The sequence below is a fragment of the Pseudopipra pipra genome, chromosome 6, assembly GCF_036250125.1.
Source record: "Pseudopipra pipra isolate bDixPip1 chromosome 6, bDixPip1.hap1, whole genome shotgun sequence".
Classification (NCBI taxonomy): Eukaryota; Metazoa; Chordata; class Aves; order Passeriformes; family Pipridae; genus Pseudopipra; species Pseudopipra pipra.
Window position 1 is genome coordinate 28,443,180 of NC_087554.1, and position 16,799 is coordinate 28,459,978.

The 16,799-nt window shown below is 40.7% G+C and overlaps 2 protein-coding genes across 24 annotated transcripts in view; one reads left to right on the forward strand and one right to left on the reverse strand.

Moving 5' to 3' along the window:
* The window catches only part of NUMB (NUMB endocytic adaptor protein), a 90,646-nt gene extending 77,900 nt beyond the window's left edge, over positions 1-12,746 (forward strand). For 9 of the 19 annotated variants that reach the window (XM_064658193.1, XM_064658191.1, XM_064658189.1 and 6 more), the window contains 7 exons: positions 941-1,015; positions 2,936-3,076; positions 4,544-4,745; positions 6,604-6,906; positions 8,632-8,781; positions 9,625-9,768; positions 10,795-12,746. In XM_064658193.1, coding sequence (XP_064514263.1) covers positions 941-1,015; positions 2,936-3,076; positions 4,544-4,745; positions 6,604-6,906; positions 8,632-8,781; positions 9,625-9,768; positions 10,795-11,513 — 1,734 coding nt within the window. In that variant the 3' untranslated portion in view covers positions 11,514-12,746. The remainder of the gene's footprint in view (positions 1-940; positions 1,016-2,935; positions 3,077-4,543; positions 4,746-6,603; positions 6,907-8,631; positions 8,782-9,624; positions 9,769-10,794) is intronic. The other 10 variants (XM_064658196.1, XM_064658198.1, XM_064658200.1 and 7 more) reach the window with 4 other exon arrangements.
* Positions 897-16,799, reverse strand: part of PAPLN (papilin, proteoglycan like sulfated glycoprotein) — a 75,028-nt gene continuing 59,125 nt past the window's right edge. For all 5 annotated transcript variants that reach the window (XM_064658177.1, XM_064658175.1, XM_064658179.1 and 2 more), the window contains one exon: positions 897-16,538. In XM_064658177.1, coding sequence (XP_064514247.1) covers positions 16,363-16,538 — 176 coding nt within the window. In that variant the 3' untranslated portion in view covers positions 897-16,362. The remainder of the gene's footprint in view (positions 16,539-16,799) is intronic.

Genomic DNA, 16,799 nt, shown 5'->3' on the forward strand with positions numbered 1-16,799 from the left:
TAAAAAAAACCCCAGCTATTTTTCTAGTAGTAGTTCTCAGTAACAACCAGTAGAATTATGTTGACCTATTTTGTTTTGAATTAATTCGTTTCAGAAGAATATGGTATTTATACTGTTTTCTGTAACTTTCCCTTGAAAAGTAAACAGTCTAGAAAGAATCTGTAATTTAAATGGCTCCTGAAGCCTTCCTGTGTTTCTCACTTTTACTTACCCTCAGCTTGCAACAGCTGAAAGTTCCCACAGTTGGGTCTTGGATAAAAGCCAGACCTCTTCTCTGCTGTATCAGACTGCCACACACCATTGCTTTTTCAAGATACACAGCAAATGGTTAAGAAATCGTATTTTTCTACCTCTCTTCCAAGATTTGACATTTAGCTATTAAAAAATTAGTGAAACTTGTTTGGATTATTGATCTTAGCATTAGGCTTATGAGCTCGGTGAGTTACGTAGTACCTGATGATTTTAGAGTGCTTTTAACACTGGTTTAAGGTGATGCTATGATTCTGCCATGTGACTATTGGGGCAGAGGGTAGGGCTGGTGGAAATATCAGGTAAGAATTTTCCTATGTTTAAACTTGTGCTAAAGAAGCTACCTGTGGTGTAACTCCTTATGAATTAGTGTCTTCTGACTCTAGTGGAATTTTTCACCGACTTGGTCAGTCTTGAATTCTTTACTGTCAATGGATGTACACCTTATTTTTGCCTCACCTGTCCTGTGCCCTCTCCCCATCCCCACGATGTGCTGTTTCTGAAATACTGGCTTTGGCTTGGTTCTCTGAATGTTTTGCAACTTGGATTGAGCTTTGGGCACCCTACTGACCGTGGACTTCATCTACACTTAATGTTATGGTTCTTGGAGAGGGGAAGCAGGTGGCAGTCTGCTGTTGGCATAAAACTTTGTTTTTGTTTTTTTTCTTTCCTTTTTTTTTTTTCTTGAAAGTCTGGGAAGAAGGCCGTCAAAGCAGTCCTGTGGGTTTCGGCAGATGGACTCAGAGTTGTAGACGAGAAAACAAAGGTTAGATTTCCCTGGGCAAAAGTTTTAAATCTCTCTATGGTAATGTATGTGCTATATCTTCAAATGGACACCAATCTCTATGTTAATGCAAATGTTGGTATTTGAAAGGAAGACTGAAGTGTGTAATTAGTTTAATCATTTCTTGCTTTGTAAACATATGTACGCCTGCTAATTTTTTTCCCAGTTAATTCCACACTATTCTCAAGACACATTTTATAAAACATGGCAAGTGTAGCACAAGCTTGGAATATTTTTTGTTGCATTTACTGAAAAAAACATATTTTTCCCCAGTAAGTTCTGTTGACAGTGAACTTGGAGAGTCCCTTGACTTTGTTCTGCACCACTGCAGAAGGTTGCAGTAATAATACATAGGCAAACTCACATTAATCAATATAATATATATATAAATCAATATAATTTCCAGTGCATCCAAATCCTAGAATGGGTCTGAAAGAACAAGAGCTTCCAAGAATGCAATGAAGAGAGTAAATTAAATAGGGGGGCTGTGCCTTCAGACTCAAGCTAAATAGTATCTGAGTATATCAAATTTGATAGTCTCTAAGTCTAATATCTAAGCTGTTGGTCTGAAGTGGAAGACTGATGTATTTGTGTCATCCTTCTAGATTATTTTACAATTTTTTTATTGTGAAATTACATATTTTTTTTGGTGAAATAGCAGAGTATGTACCACCAAGGCACCTGTGTGCAAGTAAGAGCAAATGATTCTTGGCTTTATGTAGATGTAGGCAATTAGAAATAAGAGCTTTAGGCTTCCTACTACAAGTGCTCTAGTATTTTAAAAGATGACGTGGCTATCAGAACAGTTTTAACTCTTGTCAATCTGAAATAATTTGCTTTATATACATATAATTAAACACTTACTTTTGTCAACCTACAAGATATTTCTACAAGCCAGCACTGGCAGGCAGAGATAATTCATGTCCCTCCGCAGTACTGCCTGTCAAATATCTGCTCTGTGGCTAGACTTCTCCAGGGCTGCTGTTATGGAATGCTTCATCAGGGCTAAAACTGCCATCTCTCAAGAATTCAGTTTCTAATACAAACATACTGATGTGAGTGAACTCAGTCTACTGATTGCCTCATTTAAAAGTAATAATACGTTATTTTTAGAAACGTTGCTGCATATATGTAATATTTTCAACTTGAATTTTAATAAGACGTGCAGACTCTGGCGTTAATTAAAAGTGTGAAATTTAAAAAGAGAATATACTATTGCCTCCTGGTGGTTCAATACATCAGCAGAGGTGCCAAGTACTAGCCACCAAACAAAAGAAACAATTTTGAAAAAAGTTGATAAAATAATTTTTAATGAAGATGACATAGTCTTAAACTGTACTATCTCCTTTTTAAAAACACTTCTATCAGTCTATGAGACTAAATCAGAGATGTTTGATACTACCAGCGCTGCTGGTGCTTTTCCATTGCATCGCTGCTTAGCTAGTTGGCAGATCAGTTTTTGCTCTTTTTGTAGAAGCTGCTAGACCTTTTCACACTTGAAGACCTTTCCCACAAGTTTCAGTTTGTGTTATAAGCACAGTAAAGACTTTTTGATTGCATGACTATGGAGCTGCTGTAAAAATAAAACAAAACAAAAAAATGTGTGCTTCCATAGTCTAGAGAGAGATCATAGGAATTGTTTGAGTCCCTAAATTCTTAAGTGGTGCTTTGGCACACTTCTACCAAAGGCATCTATTGGAAAATGTGATCTGTTCTTTTTCTTTCTTAAGGGGAACAGATTCTGAATGGTTACTTTGTTGACAGATAATTAATAGCCAGATTAGGTTACCCTCTTTTTACTGTAAGTCATCTTTGTGCAGTTACTACTAAAAATTACTTGTTCAGTGTTTTTCCATATTTCCTCACGTTTCTTTTACTGTGGGGGGGATTTTTTTCCTCTAGGATCTTATAGTTGATCAGACAATAGAGAAAGTTTCTTTCTGCGCACCAGACAGGAACTTTGACCGGGCGTTCTCATACATCTGTCGAGATGGCACAACGAGACGCTGGATATGCCACTGCTTTATGGCTGTGAAGGACACGGTAAGTTTAATGTGGTGTGTGCCCAACTCTTCTAGCTCATAGCTAGAAGTAATGGTCAGAAAAATTGAGTACCTGGAATACTGCAATATGTTTTGACTCCAGCTGGAATGTTACTTACTCCTTGAAAATCATTTTAGTTCTAATTCCCTATATCTGAATTATTTGCCATTGCTCTGTGGTGTCGTCTTGTGGAGAGAAATGGTGCTTAGCATGTGTATAAAAGGAATGCAGTCAGCCTCAGCTATCTCCAGCAGAAAGGAACTACTCTTCTAAGAATAGATGGAAAATTTTTTCATCTGAAAATATTTACAGCCAAAAACTGAAACAGCAATGACAGTTTTTCCAGGATAAAATTAAAGTAAATACAGACTGGTTATGAATGCAGTCTCTTGTACGCAAATGTTTTCTTGAGTGAAAAGTCATCCGAATTTTAAGGAATGGAGCTAAACTGAATTGAATTAGCATTCTATTTGCTTCTAGAGGTGTTTTGAGTGGAAGGTTTAAAGTAAGTTACCTCTATCAGTTTCTTGCTGTGTAGACTTAAGTAAGTTATTTAACTCCGTCATCTGGCCTTTCCCTCTATCTGCTTTTTGTTGATTCCTGCCTTTATTATACAGAGTGCTTGAAACCTCATGCAAATTTATTGTGTGAACTCCACAGAGCTGCATATTCAGAGTAGTGGTACTTGACAATTTATCGTTTCTCTTTTAACAATTAAGTTAGAAATTCCCAGTAAAACTTAAATTAGAGCTGGAACATTTCTATTTTCCTCTGTGAATAACAGGTCAATTCACTTACTGATTATGATAGATGAGTTGAGCTACTGGTAGCAATAGTGCCTCTGACTGAGCTGTCACCACCATATCAGCTGGGTTGCTGGACTTCCTCTGACTTGAGTTTCCTTTCCTTATTGCAGTTATTGGATAGTGGATCCTTTTAACCTCACTGGTGAATAATGGAAGTGCTTTTCAGAAGGCACTCTTAACTTGTGCATTTGGTCAGGGCCATTAAGAGGTGTAAGTAGTCACCCCTGTACTTTTAATTTTCACACTTACACACAAAGGTTGTGTCTCCCTGAGCCCTCTGTAAACTTGCTCCAAGAATAGCACTCATCTGTCCTTCAGGATTTACACCTTAAGATGGCTTCAGGAGAGTTTCTTTGCGCACAGATGTATCCAGAGGCAAGCGATCAATGCAGGCACATTATCACACTATCATCTTAGTAACAGTTGAACTAAACAGGTTATCCAACAGTCTCCTTCACTCCTGGGTGGCCTTCTTGAACATGGCTGGTGCATTAGTAGTTGGGTGTCTTTATATACCAGGGTTAATTTAGAGCCATACTAAAGACGACCAATTACAGTAGTTCTCTTTAATGCCTGAATTAGATGCGTCTTATAAAGACAGGTTATGACTTTGCGATGTTTCTGTTCCAGTTACTGTATGACGCAATGTTGTCTTGTGCAGGGGGAAAGGTTGAGTCATGCCGTGGGCTGTGCATTTGCAGCATGCCTGGAGCGAAAGCAGAAGCGAGAGAAGGAGTGTGGAGTGACTGCCACCTTTGATGCCAGCAGAACCACATTCACTAGAGAGGGGTCATTCAGGGTCACTACAGCTACTGAACAAGCAGAGAGAGAGGAAATTATGAGACAGATGCCGGATGCTAAAGGTACGAGATACAACTTAAACAATCATCTATAGCGAGCAAAACCAGCACTGAGGCCTGTGCAAGGATTTAGGCTTAACATCCTTAGAGCATTCCCTCTCTTGAACCTTGCTATGTTCAAACAATATTCCCAGACTTTTGTCGCTTCACAGGATGCCAGAATTGCTCCCAGATTCATTCAGAGCACATTTTCCCATATCCCTTCTAGAAAAGGTGCAAATGGCTTCATATGTGAAAGCTGCTTCTGCTTTGTTTTGTCAGCCTGCTTTATGGCAGAGAACACTGTAGGTAGTATACTAAAAGGCTTTATTACAAAATTATTATAAAAATAGGACAAGTTTGCCAGACACATCTAAAGCTTATGGTAAATGAACAGAAAATGAAATGCATTTTTCTTAGAAAAGAATGTAATTTTTAAAATATTTTTATGGCAGATTACAGAGCGTATGTATAGAATAATACTGCATGGGGGAAGAACAGAGTGCTTTCTGAAAAAAAACAGAACAAAACAACCACCCCTTCCCAATAAAACACACAACTGTAACACTGTTAATTACATTCAGAACTAATAACTAATTGATTTTAGAGGAGTTAGTGTTCTGAAACTGAAGTGTAGAACTTGTTACACAGTTTTTATTATAAGTAGTGGAGTTCTACAGTTAACAAAAAATAAATATTATAAATATTGTTCATAACTCTCTTTACAGTGGAGTCAAACTTTTGTTTCAGAGGATTTCACAGCAAGTTTTATGCTGCCCCTCGATTGCAAAACTTTAATCTTTGTTTTCGTCATCCATCTGCTTGTTCCCGTACGTTAGTTTTAGAATGTGCTAAATGAAGCTTAAACACAAGGCCTTTGTTACTTGAGGGCATGAGTCAAAATCTTGACTCAATGAAGGTGTGTGAAATCCTTTCCAAGAAAGACTGATTAGAAAAGTTTCACTTGAACGAGCAGCTGCAACTCACGGGTACTGAAGCTTGCAAGACAACATAATTAGTTCCTCCTACCATTCCAGCTCCTCAGAAATCTCTAGTCTGACTCCTCTCTTTACCAGATTTCTAGTTGTTCTGCTGATATGTCAAAAAAGTAATTGTTTTTCTTAAAACGTTTGGAAAACGATACAGGTAAAATAAGAGTTCATACCAGCATAGTGAGATTTCCCCTTGTCCTGCTGTGTTGATGATCCCCAAAGCCAATTCATTTATGAGTGAGAGTTCTCCTAGAGATGGAAAACTCCCCATTGCTATTCTATTATTTTCTGGAGGAGCTGGGGAACTGCAGCCTGAGCGCCGAATGCAGTCTAACTTGTTAAGTGCTGCTGCTACCTTTGGCCTGCTAAAGCTTGTGCAGTGTGTTTGGCTGCTGCTGCTGATTCTGCAGGGCTGGCAGGGTGGCTTTTGAAAGAAGGTGCTAGAGCTGGGTTCTGTTCCCTGTTGCTGCTGAGCTATGGCACCCTAAGTCACTTAATACAGTTTGTAGTAATATTTTGGCCATGGTTATGTGTGATGGAAAGTAGAGGTCTCAAACACACCGTACATTTTTTAGTCTTACTCATAAATGAATTGCAAGTATTTTTAGAGCTGGAGTCTTAGGAACAGCTAGAGAGAATACATATGTAAAGCTGTCATTTCTGGGAAGTGGCCTTAGTGAGCTGTGGAGCCTGGATGTATGTAAAGTGACATGGTGGAGGCCATGGAGTTATATAGAACTGAGTTTTCTGCTGTGCTATTAGAAACTCATTTGGTAGAGTACTGGTTATGCAAATTCTTGGAATTTCTCTTTTCAAAACAAATGGGAATAGGGGCAGGCAGTTGAACAGTACTTTGCTTTACTTTTCTAACCTCACCCTGTTTCCTCCAGCAGTTGAAACAGAAGTGAAAACAGTAGCACCAGGTGCTGCACCAAACAATACTGCCCCCTCTTCTGGCTCACCAACCTCTCCTACTGCTGAAGTTGCTGCCTCTCTGGATAAAGAAATGAGCAATCCCCACGCTATCCCACGGAGACATGCCCCTATAGAGCAGCTTGCCAGGCAAGGGTCTTTCAGGGGCTTCCCTGCCCTTAGCCAAAAGATGTCTCCTTTTAAACGCCAGTTGTCTTTGCGAATAAATGAGCTGCCTTCAACAGTGCAAAGGAAGACCGATTTTCCCATGAAAAACTCAGGTAAAACCAAATGGTTCCAGTGAAACATTAGCTTATATTGTCTGTTCCTCCTTTCTTTCTCTGTGGCTTCAAATAACTCCTTATTTTCTAGTAAATCCTTCTTCTTTGTGGTATCACTTATCATGAACAAACATCGCTATGTCACAAAAATTCTGCTTTTGAAATAGTCAAGAATTTCAAAAGAACTGTCCACATGCAGAAGACAAAATGTTCTAATCACTGTCTGAAATACTGGATCACAGCTTGAAGTGCTCCAGGAATGGGTGTTGGTGAATTAGTAGGTGCTGGCTCTTCCCTCTGAGTCACTGAACCAGTTCTTCCACTTACTGTCAGGGCATCCTGAGAGACAAATCCCTTCAAGGCCTTAACCACTTGTCAGAGGATCATGTGATGATTGTCTGTCCTTCTGCCTGTCTGAATTCTTTCTGAGAACAATGAAATTGCTTTTCACCTTGCATTAAAAGAAACTTAACTGTTTAAGTTGTACAGTTTCCACGTGATGGTAGTGCGGTTTTCTAAAGTCATCCCAACATAAACACCTGGGATGCTCAGTACCTTGCCTAATGTCCTAGAGTTCCCTTAGCTAGGTTATCCTGGAGGCCGGCTGTACTCTCACTTGGCAACAGGGCTCGTTTTGGGGTTCTAAGCTTTGAAGTAAAAATCATTGTGGCAAAGGCAAACTCAACAAAAAAACTTACTCTGACTCCTTGTTTAGTGACCTGTGCTTTAAGACCAGCACTGAGTTGATCAGTTTTACAACAATAGTGCACTACTCACTAGTGATACTCAATGAGCACACTACAATCTGAATTTTTCATGATTCAGAACAATTATGATGCATGTTTCCATATATGCCACTGCCAGTGCTGCTTACTGTCACACTACATGCACTGTATTGGACTATCCCTCAAAGAAACAATTTTTGGGCATGCCTCCCCCTATGTTTTAGGTATGGTGCATGTTGAGTCCAGCCATTTTACGTTTCTTACACTATTTGTGCTTGATTATGCCTGCTTATGTCAGTTCTGTGCAACAAAGGACTGATGATAGGTACTTTTGATAAACAATGCAATTAGTAATAATGAGAACATCTGGTAAGCTGGCAGCTTTACTCCAGATGTTACTTTATCCACATGATGCTGATACTTGGTTTAAAACTGAGTGTCCATTTTATTTGAGCATTCAGCTTTTGCTTTTATGATTCTAGCACAGGAGCTGGGGATTTCGGCTACTGCTGAACTGGAACAATCAACATTCTAACTCCAGAATTAACTTGCTGCTCTGCATTGCTGTCAGCACATTTAAACTTCATGTAGTTACTGTAGAAGTATGTTGTTGGAACACTTAAATCTATCATAAGTATTTTTATTTCACAGAGTGCCAAATCTTAATACCAAATCCTTGATATTTTTAGCACTTTAATACTGAAAGATTTAGATCTCTACTAAAGCTATAGAAAACCCTTTTACTTCTGCTATGAGCATCCTTTAAATTTGGAATGGTGATCTCCTTACTCTCTTGACTTAGTCACAAAATACACTAATGTGGTGTTCTATTTCAGGTCAGATCGTCAACACTAATTTTAAAAAAAGCTGTCGTCCAAATCAGTAGCAAGACCATCTAGGACATAAGGGAACTAATTATATTTCAGTTTCACATTGGTATTTGTAAATTGTTTCTGTATCCTTTAAACTTCCCATTTAATGAATTCTGTTTACATTTTAGTCCCTGAGGTAGAAGGGGAAACAGACAGCATTAGTGCCCTGTGCTCTCAGATCACCAGTGCTTTCAGCACACCCTCAGAAGACCCTTTCTCTTCGGCCCCCATGACAAAACCAGTGACAGTAGTCGCACCACAGTCTCCTGCCTTTCAAGGTTTGTGATTTCTTTGCGTGCCGCGGTCACGCTGGATTAGGCTTGAACGCACAAAATGTTGCTTTCCAGTAACACGTGGTCTTAATTTCTTGTGCAAGTCCTGTTACCAGTATTTTAGGTGAATGCATCCGGCTTTTTTCATCCTGTCTGTTTAGTTTTTCTGTGGTTTTGTTTGTAACAAAAAATTCGTGCACCTACCACACGATAGTTAACTGTAAAAGGGACTGGCATGAGATAATGGCTATTTTAACATTCTGCCTCCTGAACTGCAAAAACCTTACCAATTGTGTGTCATAGGAAGCAAATCTCACAAGAGAAGAGATTTTGTGCCACCACAATTACTATTTTTTACACAAATTCTTAGATAAGTTGTGGAGAAATAGAACTCATAGCAGCTGCTAATCTTCACTTCACTGCTGTGCTTTTATGCAAGTTGTGTGAAAAAAGAACCACTCCGTGTTAAATGTGGTTATTGTTACCTTGTATCTAAAATGTGTTCTTTTGAATCTAAAATTAACCATACAGTAACTTCTGATGAACCCTCTCTCTTCCTTATAAAAACAACAAATTTAACCTCCGTTGGTCATCAGAATTCAAGGCCTCTTAAAATACATAATTAATTCTCAATCCCACAATTCTCTTCACAAGTGTTGGCTTGGTGAAATGGAATTTACTACTTTTATTGACTGTCAGTCCAGTTTGGCTAATTTACACAAACTGCTGTCATGTGGAAGTGTCTAAAATTGTTGTATGTTGATAGGTATGACCTGGCCCACTAATATTCCAGTCACGTGCATGCCTTGCATGAATTAATCGCACTGATGTTGTCTGCTCCCATTTTAGTTAATGGCACTGCCTCTGCCTTCTGTGTGCTTGCTGCTAAACCATCCCAAGCTGCTGTAGTGTCCACAGCTATGCCAGTTCGTGAAACCAATCCTTGGGCTCATGCTCCTGCTGCTAATACTGGAGCTGCAGCCGTGGTCACTGGTAAGATTGGAAGTAGATCCGGTGCGCTGCTATAAGAACTTGGATCAAAAGCATAATTAAGCCCTTGAGACAACTGTCAGTGCCACTTAATGGCAAGTGGAAGGAACAGGAACAAAAGACGGAAGTAGTAGCCTTTTGCACGAGTGGATGGAGGGAAGCGATGAACTTGCTGGTTCTGGGTCTATAATTTGGACTGATTCTTATTTTGGCAGCATTTTAGAAAATTCAGTGCTTAAAAAGGAAGTAATGAAGTTGCGTATGTGTGTGTGTGTATGAAGGGGAAAGAATCGATGTGTACCCAAATTAATTTTTGTGTATTCTTTCCACTAATGTACATAAGGAGGGATTAAGTTGGGTCCTTAAAGGCTTTGGAGATTCATTTCCCCTGTTTAGTAAGTTTAGTCTGTTCCTCCAGGCCTTGTCTGCAGTTATACACGGTGTAGGGAGGTGCCTGAAATGGCTGCCACCCCTGTGGACATGTGTTGTAGCAGGCTACAGTCTTAACTAACATAATTTCCTGGTGTAAGAGCCACTTGACAAGAGAAACTTTGCTAGTGAAGTAGTAGGTTCTGCTTGGCCTCGTAAGAGCACCAGACTTCGTCTTTAAAACAGTTTCTATAGCTTTGTGTTGTAAGTCCACCAGTCCTGGCTGTACATTCAGCAACTGATACTCCCCAGTCAGATGAACTAGTGGTTATGGACTAGATCACTGCCACCAAGTTATGAGTGCAGGCTCATAACTGCATGCTCTTCTGCGTGCCCTAAGGTTTTAGATGTCTCCTATGAAGAAAAATACCCATAAATCTGCATTTTAGCTAAAAAGCTCTTGTCTACCCCTTCTTGATAAATGTCTTCCTAGAACAGAACAGTGCAGTGGATGCATAAATATGCTTCCAGTGTTGGTAGCATCTTTCAGTCATGGTGGGAGGAGGCCTGTCTGTCCTTGTGTATACCCTCCAGCCTTTCTAACTTATAAAAGAGTGAGGAGTGGAAATATCAGTGACTTGCCCATGCTTTTCTTCCCAGGCACTGAATGGAGCAGCACCTCCTCAGGTGCCGCCTCACCAAGTCTCTTCCAAGGAAATCACAGACGTACTCCCTCAGAGGCAGACCGCTGGTTGGAAGAGGTCTCAAAGACTGTGAGAGCCCAACAGCAGCCAACCTCAGCCCCAGCCCCACAGCCACTGCTCCAGCCTCCTCCAGCAGCTCCAGCTTCCCAGTCAGCACCAGCCTTCCCAGTCAGCACCTTCATCGCACCTCAGCCTGTGCCGGTGGGTGTGGTACCGCCCATGCAGCCAGCATTTATTCCAGCTCAGCCCTACGCTGTAGCAAATGGGATGACCTATACAGCCCCAAGCGTCCCTGTGGTTGGAATCACACCTTCCCAGATGGTAGCCAACGTCTTTGGTACTGCAAGCCACACTCCAGCAGCCCACCCGCATCAGTCCCCCAGTCTCGTCAAACAGCAGACGCTCCCGCAGTACGAAAGCAGCAGCAGCGCCACAGCCAGTCCTTTCTTCAACCCCCCCGCGCAGCACAACGGCTCCGCAGCTTTCAACGGAGTCGACGGTGGGAAGTGGGCTGCCGAGGACAAGCATTCCCAGCCCCCCGTGGCTGCTCCACAGGTAGACGCATTTGAAGCACAGTGGGCAGCACTAGAGAGCAAGGCAAAACAGCGCACTAATCCCTCCCCAACTAACCCCTTCTCGAGCGATTTACAGAAGACATTTGAGATTGAACTTTAAGCAGTCCTATGGGGGAGATGGATAAATTGTACATTAGGATAGAGGGATAAAGGGAGCAAAGGGGACTGTTTCTGATCAGTTTGCTTTGATAATCCCAAAGGTCCCTTAAAACAAATATGGGTTAGAAAGAGGGAGCATTATGGGGAGGACATAAACATACAGAGAATTTAATGTGCAGTTCTTAAAAAGAATCCTGGAGTCACCCCAGTCTGCATTCCCTCCTCACTTGGAAAGCTGGAAGTTGAATGGAGGAAATAAAGGCACCCAGTCCCAAAGCCTGTTCTGCAGAAACATCAATCATCTCACACAGAAAGGAAGGCAGATTTTTGTACCTGTGTCCTTCTGATGCCCTGCAAGTCCTGGATGTTCCCCCTCAGGGAAAAATGGGGTAGGGTGGGGGGGGTGGATATGGATGGGATGTTGTCACCTTAGCAAAAGCTAGGTTTGTGGAAAAAGTTGAGCTTCCATTTTGAGTAACAAAGTGAATATTATATGTAAAGAATAAAGTAAAGCCAAAATCTTTATTTTTATGCATTTAGAATATTTTAAATAGTTGGATATTAAAAGCTGTATGAGTTGTAAGTAATCTTGCCAAAGGTTAAAAAAATGGGGGTTGGATGTAAGAAATTGTACATAAGATTGATTTATCTCTGATTCTTATTGTAAGTAATATTGGGGGGGTGGAAAAAGGGGCTCTAGCTTGTTCTTGTATCTGTTCATTGTAAGTAGCATATTGCAACAACAATCACAACCAATAAGTCATTATATCGTAGTTTTAAACAAAGAAAATTAAAGAACAGTATTGTCATGGTTCGAAAACCATGGGGAAAACTTACTGTTTTTTATTGGAATCAGTCTACATATTCTATATAGTATGGTTTTTTCCTTTCATATATTGCTGCAGTTTCTTTGTCTTAATCTCTTGGTTCTAACACTACTGTGACAACTTACTGTAATCATATCTATATCCTGGGACTGCCTGGGAAACCATTTTATGTTTGTCTGTCAATAGTTCTTAGCAGTTTTTAACTTTGGTTTTGTTTTTTCCCACTGATTTGTGAAACCTTGTGGTTAAGGCTGCAGCTGGTCCAGGTTCTGCCTCTGGTGACTTGTGAAAACCATCTCATTTTAACTTTACTTTTAAACTTTGGCCTTACAAGCAAATGTAAGTTATATATATTTGTACTGATGATTTATAATCTGCTTTAACAGAAATAAATGTTGGTGGTAGAAGCACTGTCTGTGAAAGTTTTATTTCCCACCCTGATTCAGTTTTCAGTATTTGCCCTTCTGGGTATCTTCTGTGTTGTTAGGTGAATATAGGTAAGCCCTGCTTGCCAACCTAAAAGCTTAAGAATAATCTTAACACCTCTTGTTTATTACAATGTAAGGTTACCTTGAACTTTAAGACTGAACTTGCAAAATATCCTTGTGACCAATAACCATATGAAGCTCTAAAATGGAGGCCGTTACTGATAACATCAGATCCTAGGTTTGCATCACTGCATTTTCTGTCACTGAATATTTACAGAGAGACAAATAAGAGGACATTAACATTTAGTAAGGGCAAAGAGGAAAACTCGCTTTGTTTTTCTTTTCCCTACTACTAAAAGGAGCCCTATGAGATGATGGTGTGTTTTCACTCTTTTTCTGTTCTTCCAGTGAGCTCATATCTACCCTGTTAGTATGACTGGTTCTCACTGCATTCTTATGGGCACCATGTCAGTCTAGACACAAGGAGAAGTCAGACTCCGTAACGCGAAGGGGAAGAAATGCTTCCTTTGTCTGCCCCTTGTATTGGAGCTTGCCAGCAGCTTCCATTTCCAGGCAAGTACAGTGAGTCACACAGTGACACAGTCTAAAAATCGGTGACTTTTTACTTTACAGATTTTTACCTGTTCTCAGTATGATATGAATAGAAATGGAAACACTCCCTATGGTATTTGACTTGGTATTAATGCTTTTTTCAGCTTCCAAAAAGCTAACATAGTTGTAGACATTTATAGTAGGAAATAGAGTAGCTATAAGTTGTTCTGTTAGTTTCATATCTTTCACAGTAAGTGCCCCAAGATAGCTGAAAATAGCCCAGTATAGCTACACCCTTCTCCTGCCCTAGAGATAAGAACTTCCTACAATCCATTGTTTAGGGAAGAAAATTAACATCTTGATTCTTGGATAAAAAAAGTAAACATTGAGTCAAGTGGTTAAGTAAGTGGTACTATAGAGAGGGAGAAGCTCATCTTGTCAAATAGAAGAAATGTAAAGACCCTTTAGATAACTTTTACAGTGATGGCATGTATTTAAAGCAGGGAACTGCATGCCTGCCAATCTCATCCTTCCTGCCATGGTTATGCAGCTGAAAGGAGGTCAGAATAAACTCTCCCCTAAACAAAGCATTTTCAGTGTCAAAGTCCTGGCTATCAGAATGCAGGGGGCTGTTGCAGCCCTCATAAGTCTTGAGAAAGCGCTTTCTGACCCCATCTTTTGTAACCACACAGCTTAAATGATAGCTGACTACAGAGAATATTTAAATACTCTAAAAATAGTGCATCTGACATAGTAGAAAGGAATTTTATAGAACTGACTACTTAACGCTGGGACAAGAGTCTTGATACACCTTCTAACCATGCCCCTGAGCAGGTTTGCAGCCCTTGACTACCCGTGGATGCCTGTCACATATAAACTGAGGGCTTCAATAAGACTGGAATTTACAGCGTCTGTGATTAGTCCTCTGGTCTCAAAAGACAAAATCCTACTATAATATCCTAAATACACAAAAAGGTGCTGGTCTGAGCTGTGAAATGCAAAAATATGTACAAACACAGTTTGAAATTTTCAGGACTATCTCATTGTTCTTAAATAGCCAGTGATTTCTACTTCGAAACTTAACTGTAACACTTGCCCTCCATTACAGCAGAGGAAGTTTTCCCTGATCAAATTAAAGGGTCTTAACTGCAAAATAAGTATTTTCTCTAGCAAACAGAATCTGTCAGACCACAGGGAGAGACCCAGCCCCAAATAGCTGTGTGACTGTCACCTCTCACTCCTGTACTGGATTGCTTCTAGCCTTCTCAGTTTTGTTCACATCTTTAAGCAGTGTGTTCAGTCCTAAAGCCACACCTGTGCCAATGAGAGTGCAATCATCAGGTCAGTAATTCTTATTTTTAGGTTCATCCAAACTGATTTACTGGACTTAGAGTACAGACCAGCTTTAGGCTGTCAGCCTGAGGATTTACACCTGTATATTGCTGCTGCTCTGATGGGTACTGAGTTGGGACTGAAGGAGTGTGGTGTGAGCACAGTCCTGAATTAGCTGCTTCCTTAGAAGTCTTAAAGTAACACAAGTAGAAGATAAAAGTAAAAAAAACCCATCCACCACCCCCCCAAACAAAACATCAGCATCTACACACCAGTCTCCTAATTTGTAGCTACATCTATGCAAATAATACATGGGTAATGATGCTAATTAGTGTGGTCAACCCATCCAAGTCTCAGCAGGGAGTTTGGAATGAGGAAGAAGGGGAGTGTCAGGGCTGATGCTTGGGTAAAACAATAGTGTGGAAGCTGTAAAAAAAATGCTTTTGCTCAGAAATAATTCCACTTTGAGATACTGAAGATGCCCAAGGGCCTTTCCTGGTTTAACAGGAATATAATTATATAATCTCACCTTCCGCCTGAGACTTTCAGAGCCTCATCCTTGTCAGTCTTGAAATGAAGGATACTTTTCAGCTACAGCTACTGTGCATCTGGAAGTCCTAGCTTGTTAGCCCATAGCAGCAGGCATCAGCCCAGGCCACATGCAGAACCAGGCCTTCCCTGACAACTAACTTTTTCCTGGAAAGCCAGGCCATCCAGGACTCAACTGAGACTACAGCAGATCATTGGGAGGTTTATTCTGTCAAGTCAAATGCACCTACACATGTATTTCTATGTGTATACTATTTGTTTCCTCCAAGCTGAAACTCAGTGCAGTGCTACCACTGACCCCAGTTTTGCGATAAATTGAACAGCACAGTTCTGGTTTGAGGAAAAAAATTATTTGTGTTGAGCCTTCCTAGAATGAGTGATATTTAAACTGCAGCATCTCAGAACAGCTAACAGTGTTGGCATATTCATCTAAATTACCCCTTACATTCACGAAGGGCTAGAAGTATTTTTCTGTTTTGTCTTTCTGTGAAGCACTGCTCCTGTGTTTCATTCCAAAGCTGATTATAGTCAAGTAGAAACCAAACTGACCCTACTAGAAATTTGTCTAAAGTCTACTGGAATAAAACAGCTACAGTAACCTGACATTGCAGCTGCAACCCCAGAGCTAGTAAGCCCCTGGAACCCAAACACTAATTTTATATGCATCCAGCTGTCTCTCATTTAGCTGTTTGCATTTAGATGGAAAGCACTTCTCAGGATTACAAATGTTCATTGCTCATTAGTGCTTTGGTTAAGGTGGTTCAGGCCCAACTTCAAACACTTCAGAGATTATTTTTTTAAGAGCTCTTCTCTCTCTTGCTTGTATAAAGAATTGGTGTCTCCCTCTTTCATGCTGGTTATCTGCTTTCTCTAGTCACATCATCCTTACTTTCCCAATATTATCTTGTTATGTGAATGACAGCAACTACCCTGAATAGATGGATTAGGTACAGCAAGGCACACAGGGGGGAAAAGGAGTTTACAATAAACTTGAGGGTAGTGGTTCTCCCACATTTGAACCTTTACACCCACTACACACTGTTCAATTCACCCTCTTGAGCAGCAGCGCGGAGCTCCCAGAACAGTCACATGCAGTCAAAGAACAGAGTTCAGACTTCCAGCCTCGTCCTGGGTCACCTGTACTTGGCCGTGGGGGTGCCTGTCACCCGCGGTGATGCGGTGCGCTGGCCTGCGGTCGGTGGCGAGCACAGCTGGCACAGCAGAAGCTGGAGTAGTATTCATTACCACAGAGCTGGGCCTGCAGGATCAGGTCACAGTTGGCGAGGTGGGGCTGGTCCACGCACTCTCTACTCAGATCCACAACATGACTCGTAGTAGCTGCAGTCAAGCAAAAGGTGAACCAGCTGTAAATTTATTCTCAGCTTGCTTTTCCCTCCCAAAAGACACAATATGTTCCTGCTTCCTCTACCTCACTGGTTCTGAGGGGATTGTTTTAAATGTAGTCCAACATCAGGAATGAGATGATGAGTTTCAAGATGAAACTGACACCTCTGGTGAGGTACAGGAGGAGAATGCATTTTCAGGGGCTGACCTCCTGACAAGAGACCACTCAACCTACACTTTGTGTAAGGTCAGCTG